Source organism: Asterias amurensis, chromosome 20 (assembly GCF_032118995.1).
Source record: "Asterias amurensis chromosome 20, ASM3211899v1".
In the NCBI taxonomy this organism is placed as follows: Eukaryota; Metazoa; Echinodermata; class Asteroidea; order Forcipulatida; family Asteriidae; genus Asterias; species Asterias amurensis.
The window spans coordinates 12,212,639-12,232,851 of NC_092667.1; the positions used below are offsets into that span (position 1 = coordinate 12,212,639).

The following is a 20,213-nucleotide window of genomic DNA, read 5'->3' on the forward strand; positions in this document are numbered from 1 at the left end:
AAATTGATACAATGGTACAATTTTTGCCAAGAAAATTGTGCACATTCATAGGTGCTAACTGTTAGAACATCAAGACGGGATTGTTTTTGGTATTTTTTTTATTTTTATTTTTTTATTTTTTTCTTCTTTTTTTCCTTTCAGGCAGAGTTGTTCATTATGACATATTGAGTACAAGCTTGTAACTAGCTTGTAATAGCCATAACAAAATCAAATGATTTGTTTTTATAACAATATGGAACATCAACCATGCTGATTCAAAGTAAAAAATATTAAGTCAAATAAAAGTATTTTATTGCATCTCAAACCATTTTAAAACTATTCTACCCCAACCCCCACCCAGGAGAAAATGGGGAAAAATTGTGGCACAATGTATGTGGAGTATTTAAGAATGTCTGATGTGCTGACATATTAACGGCAAACCAATAATAAGTATGACAATGAACTTAGGGTTTTCCTCGGGTAAGGTTTTATAAGTTACGACCGGGTGCTAAACAAGCCTTCCCTAGAGCACCCTTCGATTTGCACACTAAGCGGTTAATAGTTTCACCTCAGCAAATGTCATTTAATGGTCAATTTAAAGGGAAGGTACATGTTTGTTAATCACTTAACTTTAAAAATGGCAATAACACATTTTTGTTAGAAGCTTACAGCAGGTTTCGATAGTGAGAAAGCATTTTCAGAAACATTTCACTTTGAATTAAAGGCAGTGGACACTATTGTCAAAGACTAGCCTTCACAGTTGGTGTATCTCGACACATGCATAAAAAAACTAACCTGTGAAAATTGAAATTGCGAGATAATAATGAAAGAAAAAAAACACCCTTGTCACACGAAGTTGTGTGTGTTTAGATGGTTGATTTTGAGACCTCAAGTTCTAAATCTGAGGTCTCGAAATCAAATTCGTTCTCGAAAACTATGGCACTTCAGAGGAAGCCGTTTCTCACAATGTTTTATACCATCAACCTCTCCCCATTACTCGTCACCAAGAAAGGTTTTATGCTAATAATTATTTTGAATCATGACCAATAGTGTCCACTGCATTTAACATGGTTATGTAAAAAGATATTAGTTTTTATGCCCCAAAATTTGAATCTCGGATGTGAAATGTTTTTTAAGTTGTGTATTCTTATAAGGGATTATTCTTCCTGTTTGCACATAATTGTTCAGGATTTTTAGCAAAATCTCAAAACCGTGACCACCATTTTAAAAATGAAATGTTCACAAGGCTTTTTTGGTTTATCTCCACAGCAGGATCCCATTGAAACTTTCTACCTCCAATAGAGCAAATGCCAGCTTTTCATAAAGACACTCAGAGAAAACTGATCGAAACGTTGATTCACTATAAGTTCCCATCAGAACCACCAGAACTCAAATCAAAAGAAATATTTAAGTACCGAAAACCCTCCTGTATAACCATCATGCAGAGTTTCACATCAGTCCTACTAAGTTTAAAACTTCAAATGTTATAGGCCTAAATGTTCCCTTTAAACTTTAAGCTCAACATCCATTCAGTTATTCTACAAAACCGATGACTTGGCCTAAGTACCAAACAACCAACCTAACAATACACAATACATACAATGTACAATATCCGTTCCTCCTACTGGCACTATGAAATGCGCTTAGAGACTTACTCATTAAAAACCAGTAAAGTACCAGCTAGAAGTTTGAATACAGATCAATGCAACCTTAGGGTAGATTGTTGGCAATACTTAAGTAGCAGAATGTAATGGTTGCTTTGATCTGTTGATAACATTATAAACCGTTATAAGTTTCAAGCTAACATTAACCAGTGAAACAAAATATTACAAAACCCTGAAAAGCCATATTTTTATGTAAGTTGGGTTTTTTCTTTCTTTTTTTTTCTTCTTTTTCGCCAATCAACTTTTGAACAAAAAAGCAGACGCAAACAAACAAACAGACAAAAACAGCCTGCTATTAGGTAAGGTCTAACTTTGAAGCTAAGAAATGCGTAACTTGAAATCAACCCTGAATTTTCGTCCCCCATCAAGTCAACTGATAAATTAACCAGTTACTGTTCTCTACGCTGATCTACACATGGTGTAGAGGCTTTAATGGACATTCGAAGCTATTTAATCAAATTTGTCCAATGGCCCTTAAAAAATCAGAAATCAGACTAAAGTAGGAAGATTATCATGATTGTCAATGCTCGAAGACTTAAACCAAACTATTTTTATCAACATAATGTCATAGACTCATACTGAAGCAATGTCATTCTGAAATACAACTCATACAAATGTGACACAGTAAAAAATACATAAGGTATCAATTTACTCCCGAAAGCTATTGGAAATACTAAAAGGATTTATACTTTTGTACTTTGTACATTTCTTCGCCTCATAATGAAGCAAGCTACTTAACTTCTCACTTGGGTTTATTTTGAAGCTCCTTGAATACAAGAGTCGTCTGAGACTTGTGGCATATTAGTGATTAGGAATACGATACTTTTAAACCATCATCGTCTGGAAAAACTGAGGTTTTTCGATGAAGTTGGAAGTGTGTCCATCGGGGGAAGGGGTAAGGGATTATTGGATTCCAAAACGTTCAATAATTTTATAAAGATAAGTAATATTAGTATTGTATGCACTGCAATAGTTAATAATATATTTCACAGAAACCAAAATTGTAATAATTTAAATTTTGGGTTTTAATCTTTCACTGATGTGTGTTACTGTGTATACTTCGTACTTCCCGAGTTCTGTGAAAAACAAAATAAAAGGCATAATACTCGGGTGGGATCGAACCCACAACCTTTGCAATTCAAGAGTGGTGTCTTATCAACAAATTATTGAGTTTTCAGTGAGATAGGAGCATAAGTCATTTGTTTTTCGTTCTAGATAAATAAAGCCATTTTCATAAAAAATAAAATACTTTTCAAAGATATTGGATTGAACTTTGACTGAATTTAGTCCGTACCCTTATCAACGGCTTTACTGAACTTAATACAAGCCACTCAGGGATCAAACACTGGGAGTATAGGCCTATAAACACAATTTGCAACATGTGGTTTTAGTTGTTTTTAAGAATGAAACCGAACTTAAATATCCAACTGAAATTGGGTAATAATTAACAACAAGCTCATATAGAATCTTCAGGGAGTTTTGATGTTCAGGAATTTAAATCACAAAATTATTTTAGACATTTTCAGAAGTACATTTGGGAAAACTTGTTGAATTTGGATTTCACTTGACTTGGCTCATAGTTATGCCAAATAAGTCGCAGAAGAAAAACAATTATTTTTTGGAGCCTCTACACATGGAACTTGTAAGCCTCGGTAGACATTTTCATTCATAGAATATGATCTGGACCTAACCCTAGGGATGCAGCTGGAGGAATGTCTTCGAATCCTCCTGGTATCTAGACGAGATTGGATTATATCACTCTGGAGACAGGTGCTAGGGGGAAGCTGCCCCTGGACCAATCTGAGATAATACAGATCTGTAAATCCTCAGGGATGAGAATAATATCTGTCCTAAAAACAAAATGATTTTTTTTTTTTTTTTTTTTTTTTTTTGAAAGGAAGTGAATAATTATTCTACTCTTCAAAGCCATTGGACGTTTTCAGTAAACAGTATTGTCCAAACGCCCACACTTCGTTTATCACAATTTATATATAAAATAACAAACCTGTGAAAATTTAGGCTCAATCGGTCATCGGAGAGTCAGGAGAAAATAACAGGGAAACCCACCCTTGTTTTCGCACGTTTCGCCATGTCTTGACATGTGTTAACAGTAAATCCGTAATTCTCGCTATCGAGAATTGATAATTGTTTTAATGTTTTCTCAAAAAGTAAAGCATTTCATCGAATAATATTTGAAGAGAAGTCTTTCACCATTACCTTCTGTAAGCCCCTTAAGTTATTTGTAAATCTGTGAACTTTTTTTTTTTTTTTTTTTTTTCCGAAAGTGTACAATGCCTTTAAAGCCATTGGACCCTTTCGGTACAGAAAAAAAAAAAAAAGTTCACAGATTTACAAATAATTTACAGGGTTTACAGAAGGTAATGGTGAAAGACTTCTCTTGAAATATTAGTCCATGAAATGCTTTACTTATTGAGAAAACGGTAAAACAATATAAATTCTCGTTAACGAGAATTACGGATTTGTTATAAACACATGTCATGACACGGCGAAACGCGCGAAAACAGGAGTGGGTTTTCCCGTTATTTTCTCCCGACTCCGATGTCCGATTGAGCCTAAATTTCCACAGGATTGTTATTTTATATATAAGTTGTGATACACGAAGTGTGGGACTTGGACAATACTGTTTACCAAAAGTGTACAATGGCTTTAAATGCACTGTGGTAATTGTCAAAGACCAGTCTTCTTACTTGGTATTTCTCAACATATGCATAAAATAACAAACCTGTGAAATTTGATCGTCAATTGGTCGTCGAAGTTGCGAAAGAATAATGGATATAAAAAAAACACCCTTGTCGCACAAATTGTGTGCTTTCAGATGCTTGAATCTGAGACCTCAGCTGAGTTCTCAAAATCAATTCAAATATAAAATTCAAATTTTAGTGAGAAAATTCCTCTTTCTCAAAAACTAAGTTACTTCAGAGGGAGCAGTTGCTCACAATATTTTATACTATCAACTCAATGTTTCCATTAGTATGCTCTGATCGTCTTCTGGAGAAAGCATGGTGTTTAACAGCAAGCCATAATAAAATAACTGCTATAGGAAAGAATGCATCTTGTTACTCCATGGATCAAGGAAACTGTCCAAGAGGGTACCCCGGGGGTGACTGCCCTATTATTCTGGGTCAAACTCCCCTCTGGTTGCACCTTTTCAACCCGGATTAAAGGAGGTGCACACCCCCCGGGTAAAATGTCAGCACTCAAGGCATCCATCTTATAAAAAAAATCTAATCTTCATGGAAAGCAAAACGTGGAAGTTTCAGGTGGTGCGGAGAGAATATTTTTAGTTTGATGAATTCTGTCATGATGGTTGAAGAGTAAAAATAGTTTGGAATGTAAGAAATAGTGGTTTAGTTTGTTGCTTTAAATTTGGATTTTTTATATATTTTTTTATATTGAGCTCAAATCTATTTCAAATTTACATTCGCACTCCACAGATAATCATAAATTGGTTATAAGTCAGGTTGTGGATATTTGATGCCACTTTTGCGCAAATATGTCCAACATTATTAACCTCTTTGAGAGATGAAAATTATTTCAGCAAGTAAAACGTATTTTCAAAACATTGTTTTACTCAAAACTACAGCACCTCAGCAATTAACATTTTAAAGGAAGCTTTCTACTATCATTATCTTTAAAAAGTGTAAGTTTAATGTAAACCTGTAGACATTATGTTTTGTATTAAAAAAAAGGTACCCAAATATTTTTAAATGTTTGCAAACATTTTGCAAAAATTCTTTGGTATTGCACTTGCCCTTTAAGGAAGGGTGCCCTGGGAGCTAGAGCATGCAGAAGGTTCACACATGTCATTTTGGGGTTTGAGGCATAAAAAAATGTATGGCTTCATAATATTACAGCTATGTATGGCGTCATAAGGACTGCCTTAATCATAAATGGGTCTAATCATGTTAAATACCAGATGTACAGTGTTTGGTATTGATGACTGGGGTGGGCTTATTTAGTAAAGAATTTTTTTGATACATTCAACATATTAAGGGAAAACTTGTGGAGTGGGACTTTCTTTATCCCATGCAAACAGCCTTTAATTTCTCCTAAAACCGGTCAAATAAAACAATAAAACAGTTGATGGTCCCCTCCCTCATCCCTTTTTGAGGCCTCATCCCTTTTTGAGGCCCCATCCTTTTTTCTTTTTTTTTCCTTCTTTTTTTCTTTTTCTTTTTTTAAGTCAAATATTCTGTGTATTTCTCAATAAACTTACCAATCCTTTAAAAACTTGTAAACATAAAGTAGGTGGTGACTTGAAACTAAAGAATTGGTGGCAAGTTTGGATTAAAATACTTGGCGGCCACCTTTGAAAAATAATAATAAGTAAAACATAAAAAGGCCCTCGTCCTCCTCTTTTTTGAAAAACCCAGACGATCAACTTGTTTTTCCTTTTTTTTTAACTTGGCCTTATTACTAATTTATCCAATAGAATTTTTACTTGGTGTTGAGTGAAAGGGGGATTCATATAGATTTTATCAAATTTTTCCAACAAATATTTGAAGAAACATAGAAGTAAATGGATTTAGCTGAGATGCCTATATATATACAAAAATCATTAAAAATAGAATTAGAATTAAACAATACTACTGATTGTTCATATCTTGGAAATCAGCAAAATTCCTTTTTTTCTACTTGGCCTAATTACTAACTTATCCAATAGAATGTTTAATTGATGTAGAGTGGAAGAGGGGATTCATATAGATTTCATCGACTTGATTGGGTGATTTTTGGTTCCAAACAAATATTTGAATGGAACGCAGAAGTAAATGGATTTAGCTGAAGTGCCTATACACATACCAAATTCTTTAAAAATAGAATTAGAATTAAACAATACCACTGATTGTTTATATCTTGAAAATCAACAAAATTCCTAACAATTTTACCACCGCAACAGATGCATATTGAGACAGATGTGAGTCACAAAACTCATCCTCACAAAGCCACCACACATTCAGATTCTAGCTGCTGACAGAAATGTCTTCTTTTTTTGTTTTATAGTCACTCCAATAAATAATCTTTGATGAGATAAATCATCTGCTGTCCTCACACCGAACCACAACCTCCTCGATGACAACCCAGAGTAAACCAAGTAAAAGAAATACCCTCTCCTGGAATTTTATTCGCCCCTATATTGGGACCATTGAGTAAATAACCCAATCCATCCAGTACGCCAAGAGGTCACCTTCAGGTCGCCTGGAGGTTAATACGCCATTTTCAAAACTAGGTACATGCCATAAACGCTGCATTAAAACCTCACCACATGGGATTTGTTGATGAATAAAATCCCTCCATAGAGAGGCAAGGTTACAAATTGGGTTCGACTTCCCTACACACTCCTCACAAGAGAAAACATTCGAAGCACTTGCACCAACTTCCTTTTTAGTCAATAAGGCACTCCTCTTCCGCTTTCTCACCAGCTTCTTTCAAATTGGACTGCCAATTGCACAACTCACTAAGAGCTGCCCAAGTAAATATTGCTTTGCGATTGTCAATGTGGGGTCGTACCACCAAGGTTCCCTCTATTTTAAATGTTTTGCACAATGTTTTCACCGACAAATCCTCCTCCCTTTTATTGGCAAATTTCTTCCCGATAGATAACATAAAAAAGGGGTTGAAATGAGCATTGCAAAAAAATGGACCGGATTTATCGATAAGCAACTCGACTTTCAAACCCCTTTTTCTCAGTTTTATTCTCTCGCGTCTCTGGGTGTTTCTTATGCCACAACTTTTGAAGCAAAAGGTGTTATCAACATGGCGTTTTAAGAGTATTTAAAGCATAGATTAGGCCCTTTGATGTTTTGAAACGGATAACAACAAATGTAAAATGGACTGGGTTTACAAATGACTCATTTTGCCTGATCGCATCACATAAGTAAAGTCTGGCTTGCCCTAGTCATTTTACCTGTTGTATATCAACATTCAGTATTTCCCCTGATGTATTGTTATAGGCTACGTTTGAAGTATAATGAGACTAAGGGCCATGTCACACGAGGCAATTTATAAGCAACCAGTTCCAGGCAATCTCCAAGAAGGAAAGCCATTCACATTTCAATGTTCACATATTTTTCTTGTTGATCGAAAGACAATGTTTGAAAAAAGACTTGTGCCCCACCAAAGTGGTCCTGTAGCATGCACTGCAGTTGGTTGCATCCAAGTTGCCTGTAAAAGTTGCCTCGTATGACAAGGCCCTAAGGTCCTAATTCCATGGGGTTTCTGTTGCACGTTTTGTTTAACAGTTTTAACACCCTGAGTTTTATTGCTTACCCCTGTTCCAGCGCAGGGGTGGCAATTCCCGAGATATGCCCATTTACCAGGGTAGATCAGGGGTAGAGCGATCCAAGTGTGAAAGGCCCTGGTCACTATTTCCAGGGGGGGTGCCCCCGAGAATAGAGTAGGGTGAAAAGTTTTACCTGTTGTAGATCAACGGTGATGGTCACCCAATGGTAGTGTTTCCCATTAGCGAGTGTTGGACTCTGCCACCATGAGTTGGTTCCATCAATAGCGTTAAAGATCCAGCGTCTCTCCAACTCGTCCTGGCTGTACAGGTTACACACCTGGCACTGGGCGTGGGACGGCTCCATCTGCATCCCTCCCATGGGTACGTGCTCCACGAGGCGACAATACGTCTCCGGCCCTGATTCACCGCAAGTTGCATTGGATGTGATGCGCGCTCTTGTGGCAAGATTGAATATATGTGGAAAAAGACCTGGAAAGAAACAGAAGAGGATGAGAATTTATATAAGGAGAGCATTGACAGTTTTGAAAAGATCTTCTACTGTAGAAGGCAGCCTTTCTTACACCTTTCGATCCCCAGACCGGAGCTTTCCAAAGTGAATTTTGTTTTTTTCAGTCCCTACCTAACTGCATGTGTTTCTCCTATTTGGGATTTTCCTCCCACTTCTAAAACTTATTTTCTTCACTGCCTTCTTTAAGAAGCTTGGTCTGATGTTTCCATAGGACACTCGGTGTAAGAATCTTCAGTGGACTTTCTTGCAGAAAAAAAACTGGTTTTCACACGTTAGTTTTTTAATTTATAAAAATAAATTGTTCAAAGGTAATTGGGCTGGAGAGAGTTGTTATTTAAATCAGTTTCATAATCAAAATTTCAAATTGTTGATACACTCTAACAGGGGTTAAAGAACATTGGGAGTTGAAAACAAGATTATTTTCCAGTAAACTTCTTTCTTTCATTTGTGCACACGTATTTTAGGGGATGAAACTTGATTCTAAACCCACCAACCAAAATATTACATACCAGCGCTTATTTCAATTTAAAATGCCCAAAACACATCCCCCCCAAAAAAAATATATAAAAAATAATCAAATAACTTTTTGGGGTAATGGCAAAATTGCCCTAGGAGGAACCCACTTCAAGGTTCAAAAATCAGGTACAGCACAAACAGTGAGCCTATTCATCACACAAATCCTAAGTGAGCAATTTATACTTCCAGAAACTGCTTTTACAATCCAGTAAACAAACATACTTGATGCAGACTTTCGGACTCTTCCTCAAAGTCATTTAGAAGGTCCCCTGAGGAACTCTCTGCAATGGATTGATAGTCAAACAACCTCAACTTGACAACTTCCATGTAAGAACGAAGCGGGAATTATTTGATGCATCATTAAACTTTTACAGCCCCTGCTTTTGAGGGGGGAGGGGGTGGTCATTTCATGAAGGGCCTGGTGTGTTTTGGCCTCCATGGTGTGAACCTGGAGCCTTTTCACTTTGGAGGGTTTCGATGTACTATGTCTGGTTTTGTACATGTTTGCTTGGTAATTTTATGGGGTCTTTTTGACAGGGTGGTCTGAAACAGAGAAATTATGCACTGTAAAAGTGTCAAGACTGAGTTTTTTGCTCTTTCCCATATTGTTGGTTATTTACTGTACACAAAGAGAGGTAACAATATGACTTTATTGATGAGAGTTAAAAGGTTGTACTCTTTTAGGAAACTGGGTCACCTAATATACAAATATTTTACTAGGATTATGATATTCTATTTAGGCCTAAGTATTTTTTTACTATAGCAAAATTTCCCAAGATATAAACAAAATAACATTAAATTTCTGTAAGAAAGTACCTTTTTCAAAACATGTTTCATTTCAATTTCAGACATCCAGGAATTGGTTACAAAACTTGTTTCAATTTTGTTCTATAAGGAACACGTGTTTTGCATTAAATTATTGTCACCATAAAAAAAACTAGGTCGTCTACCTGAAGGTGACAAAAGATCATCAAGACTTTCACAAGAATTCTGTTTTGAACAACCTGTGTGGTCTGAAATTCCCCAGCATAGTACTTATCAGTCTGTATTGAAAACATCCCAAAACACTCTTTGGGGGCAACAAAAAATTCTGGTGGAAAAAAAACAGATTACAGCCACATTCTTCCCTAGTTGTTTTTATTTACTAGCGAGATAGTGTATGCCTACAAAATTTCTTGGATTTGTAAAAAACAGATTTTTCAAATTTGCAAACAGTGTGTTACTTTGTTTGTAGACCTATTGATACAGGCCTGTGCTTCTTTTCTTTTTTTGAAAATGTAAGGGCACCAAGGCATTTTCTCCTTGGTAAAGGGCACCCTAATGAGGAAATTGCAAATTTCTACTGGAGCATTTCAAGGGCACCGAGGCAATGACCAGGGGGCATGGAGGCAATCGCCTTTGTTGCCTCCGTGAAGTATCAGGCTGGTTTATGTTCGGACTTTAAGTAAATGAAAGTTTGATTTTAGAAGATTTTGAAATGATTCTTTTTTTATCATTCAGTTAATCAGTTTTAATGATAATTCAAGGCTCAGAAGAAACTACATTAGATTTGTTTATATTCAGTCTCCCTTTAAAATGTTTTATTTCTTTTCTGATTGTCAAATAATGATGAAATTACAATAAAAACTATTATTACAATTTACTTGGAAAAGGGAATAAAAACTTGGAAATCTACCATTACAAATTTGACTTGTAAGGGAATTCTGTATCATATATTTGATGATATGTTTGTTACAAGAGTGTGTTTTATTTTCTTGAGGCCTGAAACGATCACAATTGTAAACACCCTGTCATATTGTTCAAAGATCAAGAGAAGTGCAATTATTTCCCCGACTTTGCAACTCTGTGACAAGAACCAAAATGTTTTAGTAATGGTGTGGAACCAACAGCCAGAATATATTCCGTTCCCTCGAGGGCTAATTAAAGAAAGTATCTGCAGAAAACTGTCTTCTCCACCCAAAAAGAAAAGGTAGGAGGAGAGTTCTTACTGTTTAGTTTGTGCTGATGTAAACAGTTTTCTGTACAAGTGCATAGTCATGAAATCACTGAATGTTAGCATTTCCAATAAAATAACAAATCGCAGGGTTCGAATCCCCTCTGGTGGGGGGGGGGAAAAGGTTGGGAGGAGAATTCTCACCGTTTAGTTTGTATTAAAGATGCTATGTCAGATTTTTGGCCCCAAACATTACTCAATAGATTTTTTTGAGTGAATGGTATTTCAAAGAGCATCACACGCTCTAACGGAAAAAAAGGTTTAACTTTTACTTTTAATGGTCAGGAACCATGACAAAAATTGAAAACGTTTCTTATAAAACACATTGGTCACGTAATATATTGTTGGGATCCCGACAAAAACTAATTTTGAGCACTTTATTTCACTGCTGCTTATAATTGGCGGACTTTTTAGAGCAATGGCTCAAATGAAAGCTTGTAACTTTCTCGACCCCCATCAAAATACTTATTGAATTTTAAATTTTTTGGATCAAAATCGGCCAAAAATCTGACATGGCATCTGTAATGTAAGCAGTTTTCCACAGTATAACTTTTCTTCAGTCATAAAAATCACTGAATGTAAGCGTTTCCAATGTAATAACAAATCGCAGGGGTCATGGGTTTGAATCCCCCATGACCCCTGGGTTTGAATCCCCCCTTAGAAAGTACTGAGCATTAATTGTATACAGTTCTCATTACACAACAAGAAAAGCAGAATACCCAAATCATGCTTTTACCCAACACAAATACCAATGGTTACTATGATAGTTCTCCAGGATGTTATAAGAATAAACCTCTCGGTACATAATTTGTTTTCATCAATCTAAAATACATGATTAAAAAAACACAAATTGCGTGTCAAGTTTTCAACAGTGAGTCCAGTGATCTATTAACCGTATTTGAACATAAACCAAGAAATGAATCAGAATTTTACTGCTTTCTCTGAAGTGCATATGAAGATGCAATTATAGAGCTGAGAGTTTAAAGGCTGAATTTTGTGTTTAAAGGCAGTGGACACTATTGGTAATTGTCAAAATCCAGTCTTCTCACTTGGTGTATCTCAACATGTACATAAAATAACAAACCTGTGAAAATTTTAGCTCGATTGGTCGTCGGAGCTGCGAGATAACTATGAAAGAAAGAAACACCCTTGTCACACGAAGTTGTGTACTTTCAGATGGTTGATTTCGAAACCTCAAGTTCTAAATCTGAGGTCTCGAAATCAAATTCGTGGAAAATTACTTCTTTCTCGAAAACTATGGCACTTCAGAGGGAGCCGTTTCTCACAATGTTTTATACTACCAACCTCTCCCCATTACTCGCTACCAAGAAAGGTTTTATGGTTATAAATATTTTGAGTAATTACCAATAGTGTCCACTGCCTTTAACAGAAAATTGTAGATTTCTTGGCAGGGAATTTGGTCAGGTAGGGTTGTACTGCGGGGCAGGGTGGGGAGGGGGCAGGGTGGGGAGGGGGCAGGGTGGGGAGGGGTGTTGGGAGGGGTAGGGGGTGGGAGATAGAGATGGGCATGTATGGAAGATATATAGTGGATGTGTATTTTGGGGAACAAGTTGTTTTGATAATCAAAACCAACTTTGATTGTGTTCTCAGGATCTTGAAAGGTTTTCAGTTATTTCAAATCTAGATCCACTACACATCACTAAAGAAGAAATATTTATGCTGCTTTTCCCCGGAGTGCAACGCTTTATTTGAAAGGTTAGCAAAGAGGTCTCCTTTTTTTTCTATCAATGGAAGACTTTCGATCACTCATCTCGACAACCTGCTTTGCTTGGAATGTCTGTTATGTATTGTGCTATGATTTCTAAGCTTTGAAAATAAGAAGAATAACTTTGACAGGAAGTTTTTGTCTTCAGCTTTGAGCCTGGCCAGTGCTCTAAAGACTATCCACGTGACGATGTGCCATTAATTCTAAGCTCTTAAAACAAGAGTGCATAATGTGAGTAAACTTCCACAGAAAACTTTTGTCTTCAGCTTTGAGTCTGGCCTTCGCCCTAATGTATTTAATGATGTGCCATTAATTCTAAGCTTTGAAAACAAGAGTGCATAATGTGAGTAAACTTTCACAGAAAACTTTTGTCTTCAGCTTTGAGTCTGGCCTGTGCCCTAATGTATTTGATGATGTGCCATTAATTCTAAGCTCTTAAAACAAGAGTGCATGCGCGAGTAAACTTTCACAGAAAACTTTTGTCTTCAGCTTTGAGTCTGGCCTGTGCCCTAATGTATTTGATGATGTACCATTAATTCTAAGCTTTGAAAACAAGAGTGCATGTGAGTAAACTTCCACAGAAAACTTTTGTCTTCAGCTTTGAGTCTGGCCTGTGCCCTAATGTATTTGATGATGTGCCATTCATTCTAAGCTTTGAAAACAAGAGTGCATGCGCGAGTAAACTTTCACAGAAAACTGTTTTCTTCAGCTTTGAGTCTGGCCTGTGCCCTAATGTATTTGATGATGTGCCATTAATTCTAAGCTTTGAAAACAAGAGTGCATGCATGCGAGTGAACTTTCAACAACAAACGTAGGTCTCCAGCTTTGTGTGTGATTCTCTTTAGGAACACCCATCAGGTTTGAATAAATGTTTGCATTCTCTGTGAATCATTTAACCCCACTCTCCTGTTGACCCTTATCCCTCCCAACATGTTCTAACCACCTCGGGCTATTGATCCTAACCCTAAAAATAAACTGCAGCGGAGTTCTAGAAAAGAAGAAGCGAATAATTGAAAGGAAAAGTATGTCAGGGTTTTCTGGATATGAAACTCATACCAATCCTCTATAGTTTGTGTTGAAACGTTGAGATGAATAAAGGCCCGGTACAACTAGATCAAACGAGAACGATAAAAATGCATGCCCTCGATTGGTTGAATAAGCGTTGGCTTATTCTGTATGGAGCAATTCAACCAATCGAGGGCGTGCATTTCTATCGTTCTCATTTTCGTTCTCGTTATCGGGGCCTGTGTGACCAGGCCTTTAAGAACTCACTCTGAAGTAGTGAAGTTAATCACAACTCAACAAGAAGTCCCCTCGATCTCCTTAATCAAAAGTAGTAGGCCTATATTCCCGGCCGATTTTCTACCTTTCGCCTTGGTAGAAGAAAAAAAGCAGGATATATAGTTTTTTTCAGAACTGAAAGTCTTCTGATTTCCAAAAAAATCCACTCTAGGGTAGTGTATAATATAAAGCAAGACAAGTTCTCAAAAGAACACAATCTATCCAGCAAGAAGATACACACATGGTGTTACCGCAAACCATTATTATATTGATACCCCTGACTCCACCCCCCCCCACCCCCAAATGAGAATGTCTTGTTAATGTTACATGTTGAATGTGTTATAGTAAGGGAATTAAACGTGTGGTGAAGAGGTCTTCAACTAGTGGTTTAATCCCAACGAGGCCTGGTTCTTGGTAATTTTACCGAGTCGAGGTAAATTATAAAGAACCAGGCCTCAGCGGGTTTAAACCACTAGTTGAAAACTGATTCAACACACTTTGATTCCCATTCATAAATACCACTTTTTGGTCAAAAAGTAAAATAAATGCAAAAATTATAATTGTTAAATGATTTCTTTCAACACAACACTCTTCCAGCTATGAAGAAATGGTAAAGCCCTCTGCCGCCCTCGAGTAAACAACTCCTAATAAGGGAATGATGTGCGCGTCGCGCGTATCGCGTGATGTGCGCGTCGCGCGTATCGCGTGATGTGGCACAACTGTTTCAGCTGTTGATCTCCACCAATAGGACTGAAGAAACTGTCTTATAAGAACAGGTGCAAGGTCGCGTGTCACGCCCATGCATTAACACTTTTTACCGGTCATAAACAAAGGTTTATACACACCCACGTGACGCGCTCTCCACCAGTAGGAAAAGCGAAACTGTCTGAGGTATTTATGAATGCTATATAACCAAGGTTAACAAAAATATTGGCATCACTGTAAACACCACAGCTTTAAGTTTCTAACCCTTTCACCCAAAGGTACCCTTAAATTGGTCTGTGTTTTCAACAAGCCCTGGGGTTATGTGGTTAACCACATTCAGAGTATGCTGGTTAGACACCCTCTCTATTCACAACAAACATTATTATATCTGCTGATTGATTGTAAAGTTGTAGGAGTTTTATTTAGTAGACCTGGAATTCGGTTTGCATCAAAGACTGTTCCATATGGACTTACAATGTGCTTTAGAACTCATCATAAATGAAGTGAATAGCGGGAACTGACAACACTACACAAATACACACTAAAAAGGAATGGTGCAGTAATTTCAGTAAACTATAAATTTGTGATAGAATATTGGTTGAAATTGATGATATTACAGGATTTTACCAACGAACATCATTTATAAGGACATTTATACAATACAATACAATACAAATACAATACAGAAATGTTTTATGTACTGCCATTTCATCAAGATCTCGACCAGTAAAATTCAATCTTTTTATACTTAAATAAAATGAAATAAAATGAAGGCCCTAAATTGTCCTGTTTCGACAACAGCAGGGTCTTTTGACTCTGCTCTTTGGCTCAAATATGACACCATAAACCATTTTTTTTTTGCACTTATTTATATTATACCAATGCATGGTAATTTTAGTTAGTAAGCAGTTTGCAACAGACAAATCCTCTGTCAGTTGCCACTCATCATAATACATGCCCAGGGAATTCCCTTTTTATTATTTAGAGCTGTGGTTAACCAAACAAATTATTAAATCATTGGTGAACCACAATTCAGAATTAGCCCACCGTCAGTTTGTGGCAGTTTGTGGCGTCTTGACCACTTTATGTCTTGACTACTTTTCCTGATGGCTTTGTGCAGGCAGTTCAAAACACAACTTCCCCAGATGTTAGGCACAAAACCACATCATAGTCAAGTCCAACACTGCACGACTTTTAATCCCTTTTATACCAGCTGCATTTCCCAGAAAACACAAAATTTTGGCTTGTGCGCGTGCGTACTCCACCTTACTAGACATTCTATGCATGGACGTAACCAGAGATTGGTGATCGTAAGCGCAGAGATTGCCGGGTGGTAAGCTGAGCCATGAAATTTTGCTCTGATCAAACGACATCTTTAAGCTTACCGTCAAATATATAAATTTGTACAAATGGGATCAGTGTATGAACAAGTCCCTTTAAGGTCTTTCCTAAAACAATGTAACTGAACTAACAGCGTGAAATGCATAAAGGGCATGTGGGGAGGGTTTTTCAAGAACTCATGTTTCAACGAGTTCACTGAACATCAAATCTTATCAAACTCCGAAATGTGACAAATTGAGTTAGAGCACGAAGCAACAGCTGACATGTACAGTGCACTGAGTGATATTGTTTATTTCAAAAATCCAGACACATTAATCAAGATGTTGGCCAGAAATTTTTACTTTTTTTTCCCCAGCATTTTGAGTGGCTTGGTAAGCTTATCCAAACCATCAACAACCATTCTCACGTCGTGAGAAAATTGCTGTTGGTAGGTTCGCATAAGTTTAACCGCCTCATTAGTTCAGGGGGCAAATTTATAAATCTGTTAAGCTAAAGATACTGCTTGACAAATTTCTTTGCTAAGCAAAAACTAAGTGGGAGACCAGTCATAACAATGTAAGTTTAAATGTCATGGCCTCCCTGGCCCTGGGTTCGCCTTGGTGCCCCTTTTAAAAGTGTCCCATTAACATTAGAATTTTCCACTGGAAGTGCCCTTTGCAAAATGAAATGGCTTTGCCCTTTCAAATAAAAAAATTCCAGGCCTGCATATAGAACTGCCAAAGCCTGCTGGAAAAAAAAACCTAGATTACCCAAAAAAAATCTTGCTTTATGTTTTATCTTTCTTTTTCAGAGCTGCATATCTATAATGTAACATAATATTGCATGATGGGATGTATGTTCGAGGGGTTGGTCCATAGGTGACATGTAGTCACCCAGTGGGACTAGCAACAAGATGCATATCTGTCACTAACTTGTAATTGAGACCTTGAGTTGAATTGTTTGGAGATTAAGGAGTTTCTTTAAGATGAAAGAAGGAGCTGAAATGGTGTGCCTTATTCTTAAACACTTGGATTTTGAAGGCACTCAACACCAATATTGGTAATAACTCGAAATAATTGTTACTTACTTGGTAACGAGCGATGGAGGGCTGTTGATAGTATACAAATTTGTGAGAAACGGCTCCCTCTGAAGTAAAATAGTTTTTGAGAAAGAGGTAATTTCTCACTATATAGATGCTTTAATAATAATAGTATTATAAGGTGTTTTAGGCATCTGAAAGCAACAACTTTGATGACCAATTGAGTCAATATTTTCACAGGTTTGTTATTTCATGGATATGTTGGGATACACCAAGTGAGAAAACTGGCCTTTGACAATTACTTGTGCAATTATTTGTGTGTATTTCATCTACTTATTTCTAGAACAAGTCTTTTGCGTCTTAAAAGACTTCAAACCTCAGAAAAAAGCCTTTTTAACCACACAATATTCCTCTGTGGGAAAAAACACCTACTGCAAGCACAGCACACACCTGTGGACCAACAAGGGTGCAAAATAATTTACCTTTTTTTTCTAAAACAACAATAATTTCATTCAGTTTCCACTCCTAGAAATATGGCAGACAGGAAAGAAAACAAGCCTTCCTCTGAAATATAATCCCTGGGGTTCGGACGGCACCTGGGAACCATTCACCAGCAGGTCATTTTTATGATTTTTTTGTTCCTCCTACAAAGCTCAGGATAAAAAATAATATCACAATGTGGACCCACCTGTTTCAGAGGCAAAAATAGAGCATAAATCAGACAATTTATTATATTGGTGCAGGGTCCCTCTATGACCTTGTCATTAGAAGGTCAATGGTTGAAGAAACAACCAGAATAAATGGCTTGTGTTAGACCCCCAAAAAACCTGACAACCATGTTGTATATTTTCTTTTGGGCGAACAGGTTTATTTTTCCTGCTGTTAAATTATAGACATTACAAAGTGCATGGGTTATGGTTCAAATGGCCACCTGTAAATAGAAAAGGGAATTATTTAGGTTTACTTTTCTCCCCAGAACCCACACCAACCTTTGAACCAGTTGGATCATCAGAACTTTGTAAGACCAACTCTTTTATCACTTAAAAACAGAAAGAACAAAAATTTAGAAAAAAAAATGACTGGGCCCAATTTCATAGTGCTGCTAAGCACAACAATTTGCCTAGCATGAAATTTCTCCCAGTGGTAAAAACAGGAATGCCAACCAAATTTCCACATGATGCAAACAACAGCTGTATTAAGCAAAATGAAACAAATGGAAATTTGCTTGGTAATCCTGTTTTTATCAAGGAAGAAATTTCATATTAAGCAAATTTTGGTGCTTAGCAGCTCTATTGGGCCCAGGTGTGCCACTTTACCAGCTTTACAGACTCTCAAACATCACTGCAGAAAAGGGCTATAAGTTGATTGGACCGTGGAGCTATATAGCTTCATGATTGGACTGCCCGGCCACTTCTCCTTCGTCAACAAATGTAGGAGGCAAAGATAAATATGCCAAAATGAACATTTACAGACAACCTAATATTATCCCAAGAGTTTGATTTCAGAAAATTTTGCAAGATGGATCAGTTATGAATATCTAACATTTTCAAAGTTTATTTACGTTATTGAAAAGGGATCTATTTCTCATCTAAAGGTAAATGGTCTGGGTTCGAATAACCGCAGAGGGTAAAACAATTTCTATGATTTATTTATCACTTCAGTTCTATATTTCATTTTAAAGGATTTGGGTACTTTTTCAAAATGTCCATAGATTTATATTAAACTTACAGGGTTTGAAGATAATGATAGTGGAAAGCTTCCCTTCCAATATTACTTACTGAGGTGCATGCTGTAGTTTTTGAGAAATGAGTAAAACAATGTCATGAAAATACGATTGTCTCATGAGACCAAAATTATTTTCATGATATTGTTTTACTCATTACCCAAAAACTACAGCACCTCAGCACGTAATATTTTCAGGGAAGCTTTCTACTATCATTATTTTTAAACTGTATAAAGTTAGTGTAAATCTGTGGACATTGTGTTCTTTTGTCCTACAAAAAGTACATACACCCTTTAAGCATTGAGTTTTGGTTGATCTCCTTGCATCAGCCATTAATCCCTGGTTTGAAAGGACAGGATAGGATCCATTGGTTGTCAGCCAATCCATCAACTTGGAAACATCAGCCTCTGCTGAATGACCTTTTAAGGTCAACAAGGGACAAACATCCATGTAGACAGCATTCACGCCTGTCTGCACCAGGACAGAAATGTTAGCGAAGTAGGAGTAACACTAGACTTGTGGACAAGTCGTTAATGTTGTAATAGCATAATATACACTAATAGTTAGTTAGCTCTCAAGTGCCAGCAGTCTCGCGAGAACATCACCAATGTTGCAAGAATTGCGTAGAGTTGGAACGCTATTACTTGTGGACAAGTCCTTAATGTTGAGATAGCGTAATACACTCAGTTAGCTAGCTCTCCGTGTTCCAAGACTGCTCTCGCGAGATCACTGCTCTATCGTGAGATTACCGCTCTCGCGCCAGGCTAGCGTAAAACTCTCGGTAGCTAGCTCTTCGCGGTAGTAGACTGTTTTAGTGAGATCACTGCTCTCCCGCGAGTTTGCTGGCTCCCCTACGATCTCTCCATTAAATGAGAGATGCCATAGTCACAAGAGCAGTAGTCTCGCAGGGGCCAGCAGTCTGGCGAGAACATCACCAGTGTCACGATAAGAAGAGTCAGAACGCTATCACCACGACAAACATTTAAAGACTTGACTACAAGTCTAGAGTAACGCATGCACTACAAATATTTTAGCATCTGCTCCTCAACAGGCCAAGTTCTAGACCAAGTTTAATTGGGGTGGGGTCCAGATTTGTTTATATTTTTGATAATTTTCGTTTGTTCCAGTGCTGTTTTCCAAAATAAAGGGGACTCTTTTCAATTTTGACAGAGTGAAACAAAAAATGTTTTTGCTACTGTGAAACTATTAAACTGGGCACTCTTGAATGCCCCCAAAAAAAAGTTAATAAAAAAAGTTATCACAAAAATTACAAATCAAATTTGAAGGAGCGCAAATAATCACAAATCTAAACTTGAGGGAGCTTCACATCTTGTCACAAATTTGTCCTACACCAAAATAAATAATCCTTTAGAAATTCCTGCAATATTTCAGCCACAAATTACGAGCCCCTGTCAGTATTAATTAAGCCACTGGGTTCCTCGGATGTCAACTAACCCTCTGCAAAGATACAACTTCAAACAATTCACCGCAAAAGTT

General features: G+C 37.0%; 1 protein-coding gene across 4 annotated transcripts in view; it reads right to left on the reverse strand.

The window, feature by feature from the left end:
- Positions 1 to 20,213, reverse strand: part of LOC139952429 (laminin subunit alpha-2-like) — a 147,182-nt gene that overhangs the window by 96,801 nt on the left and 30,168 nt on the right. For all 4 annotated transcript variants that reach the window (XM_071951557.1, XM_071951555.1, XM_071951556.1 and 1 more), the window contains exon 2: positions 8,078 to 8,373. In XM_071951557.1, coding sequence (XP_071807658.1) covers positions 8,078 to 8,373 — 296 coding nt within the window. The remainder of the gene's footprint in view (positions 1 to 8,077; positions 8,374 to 20,213) is intronic.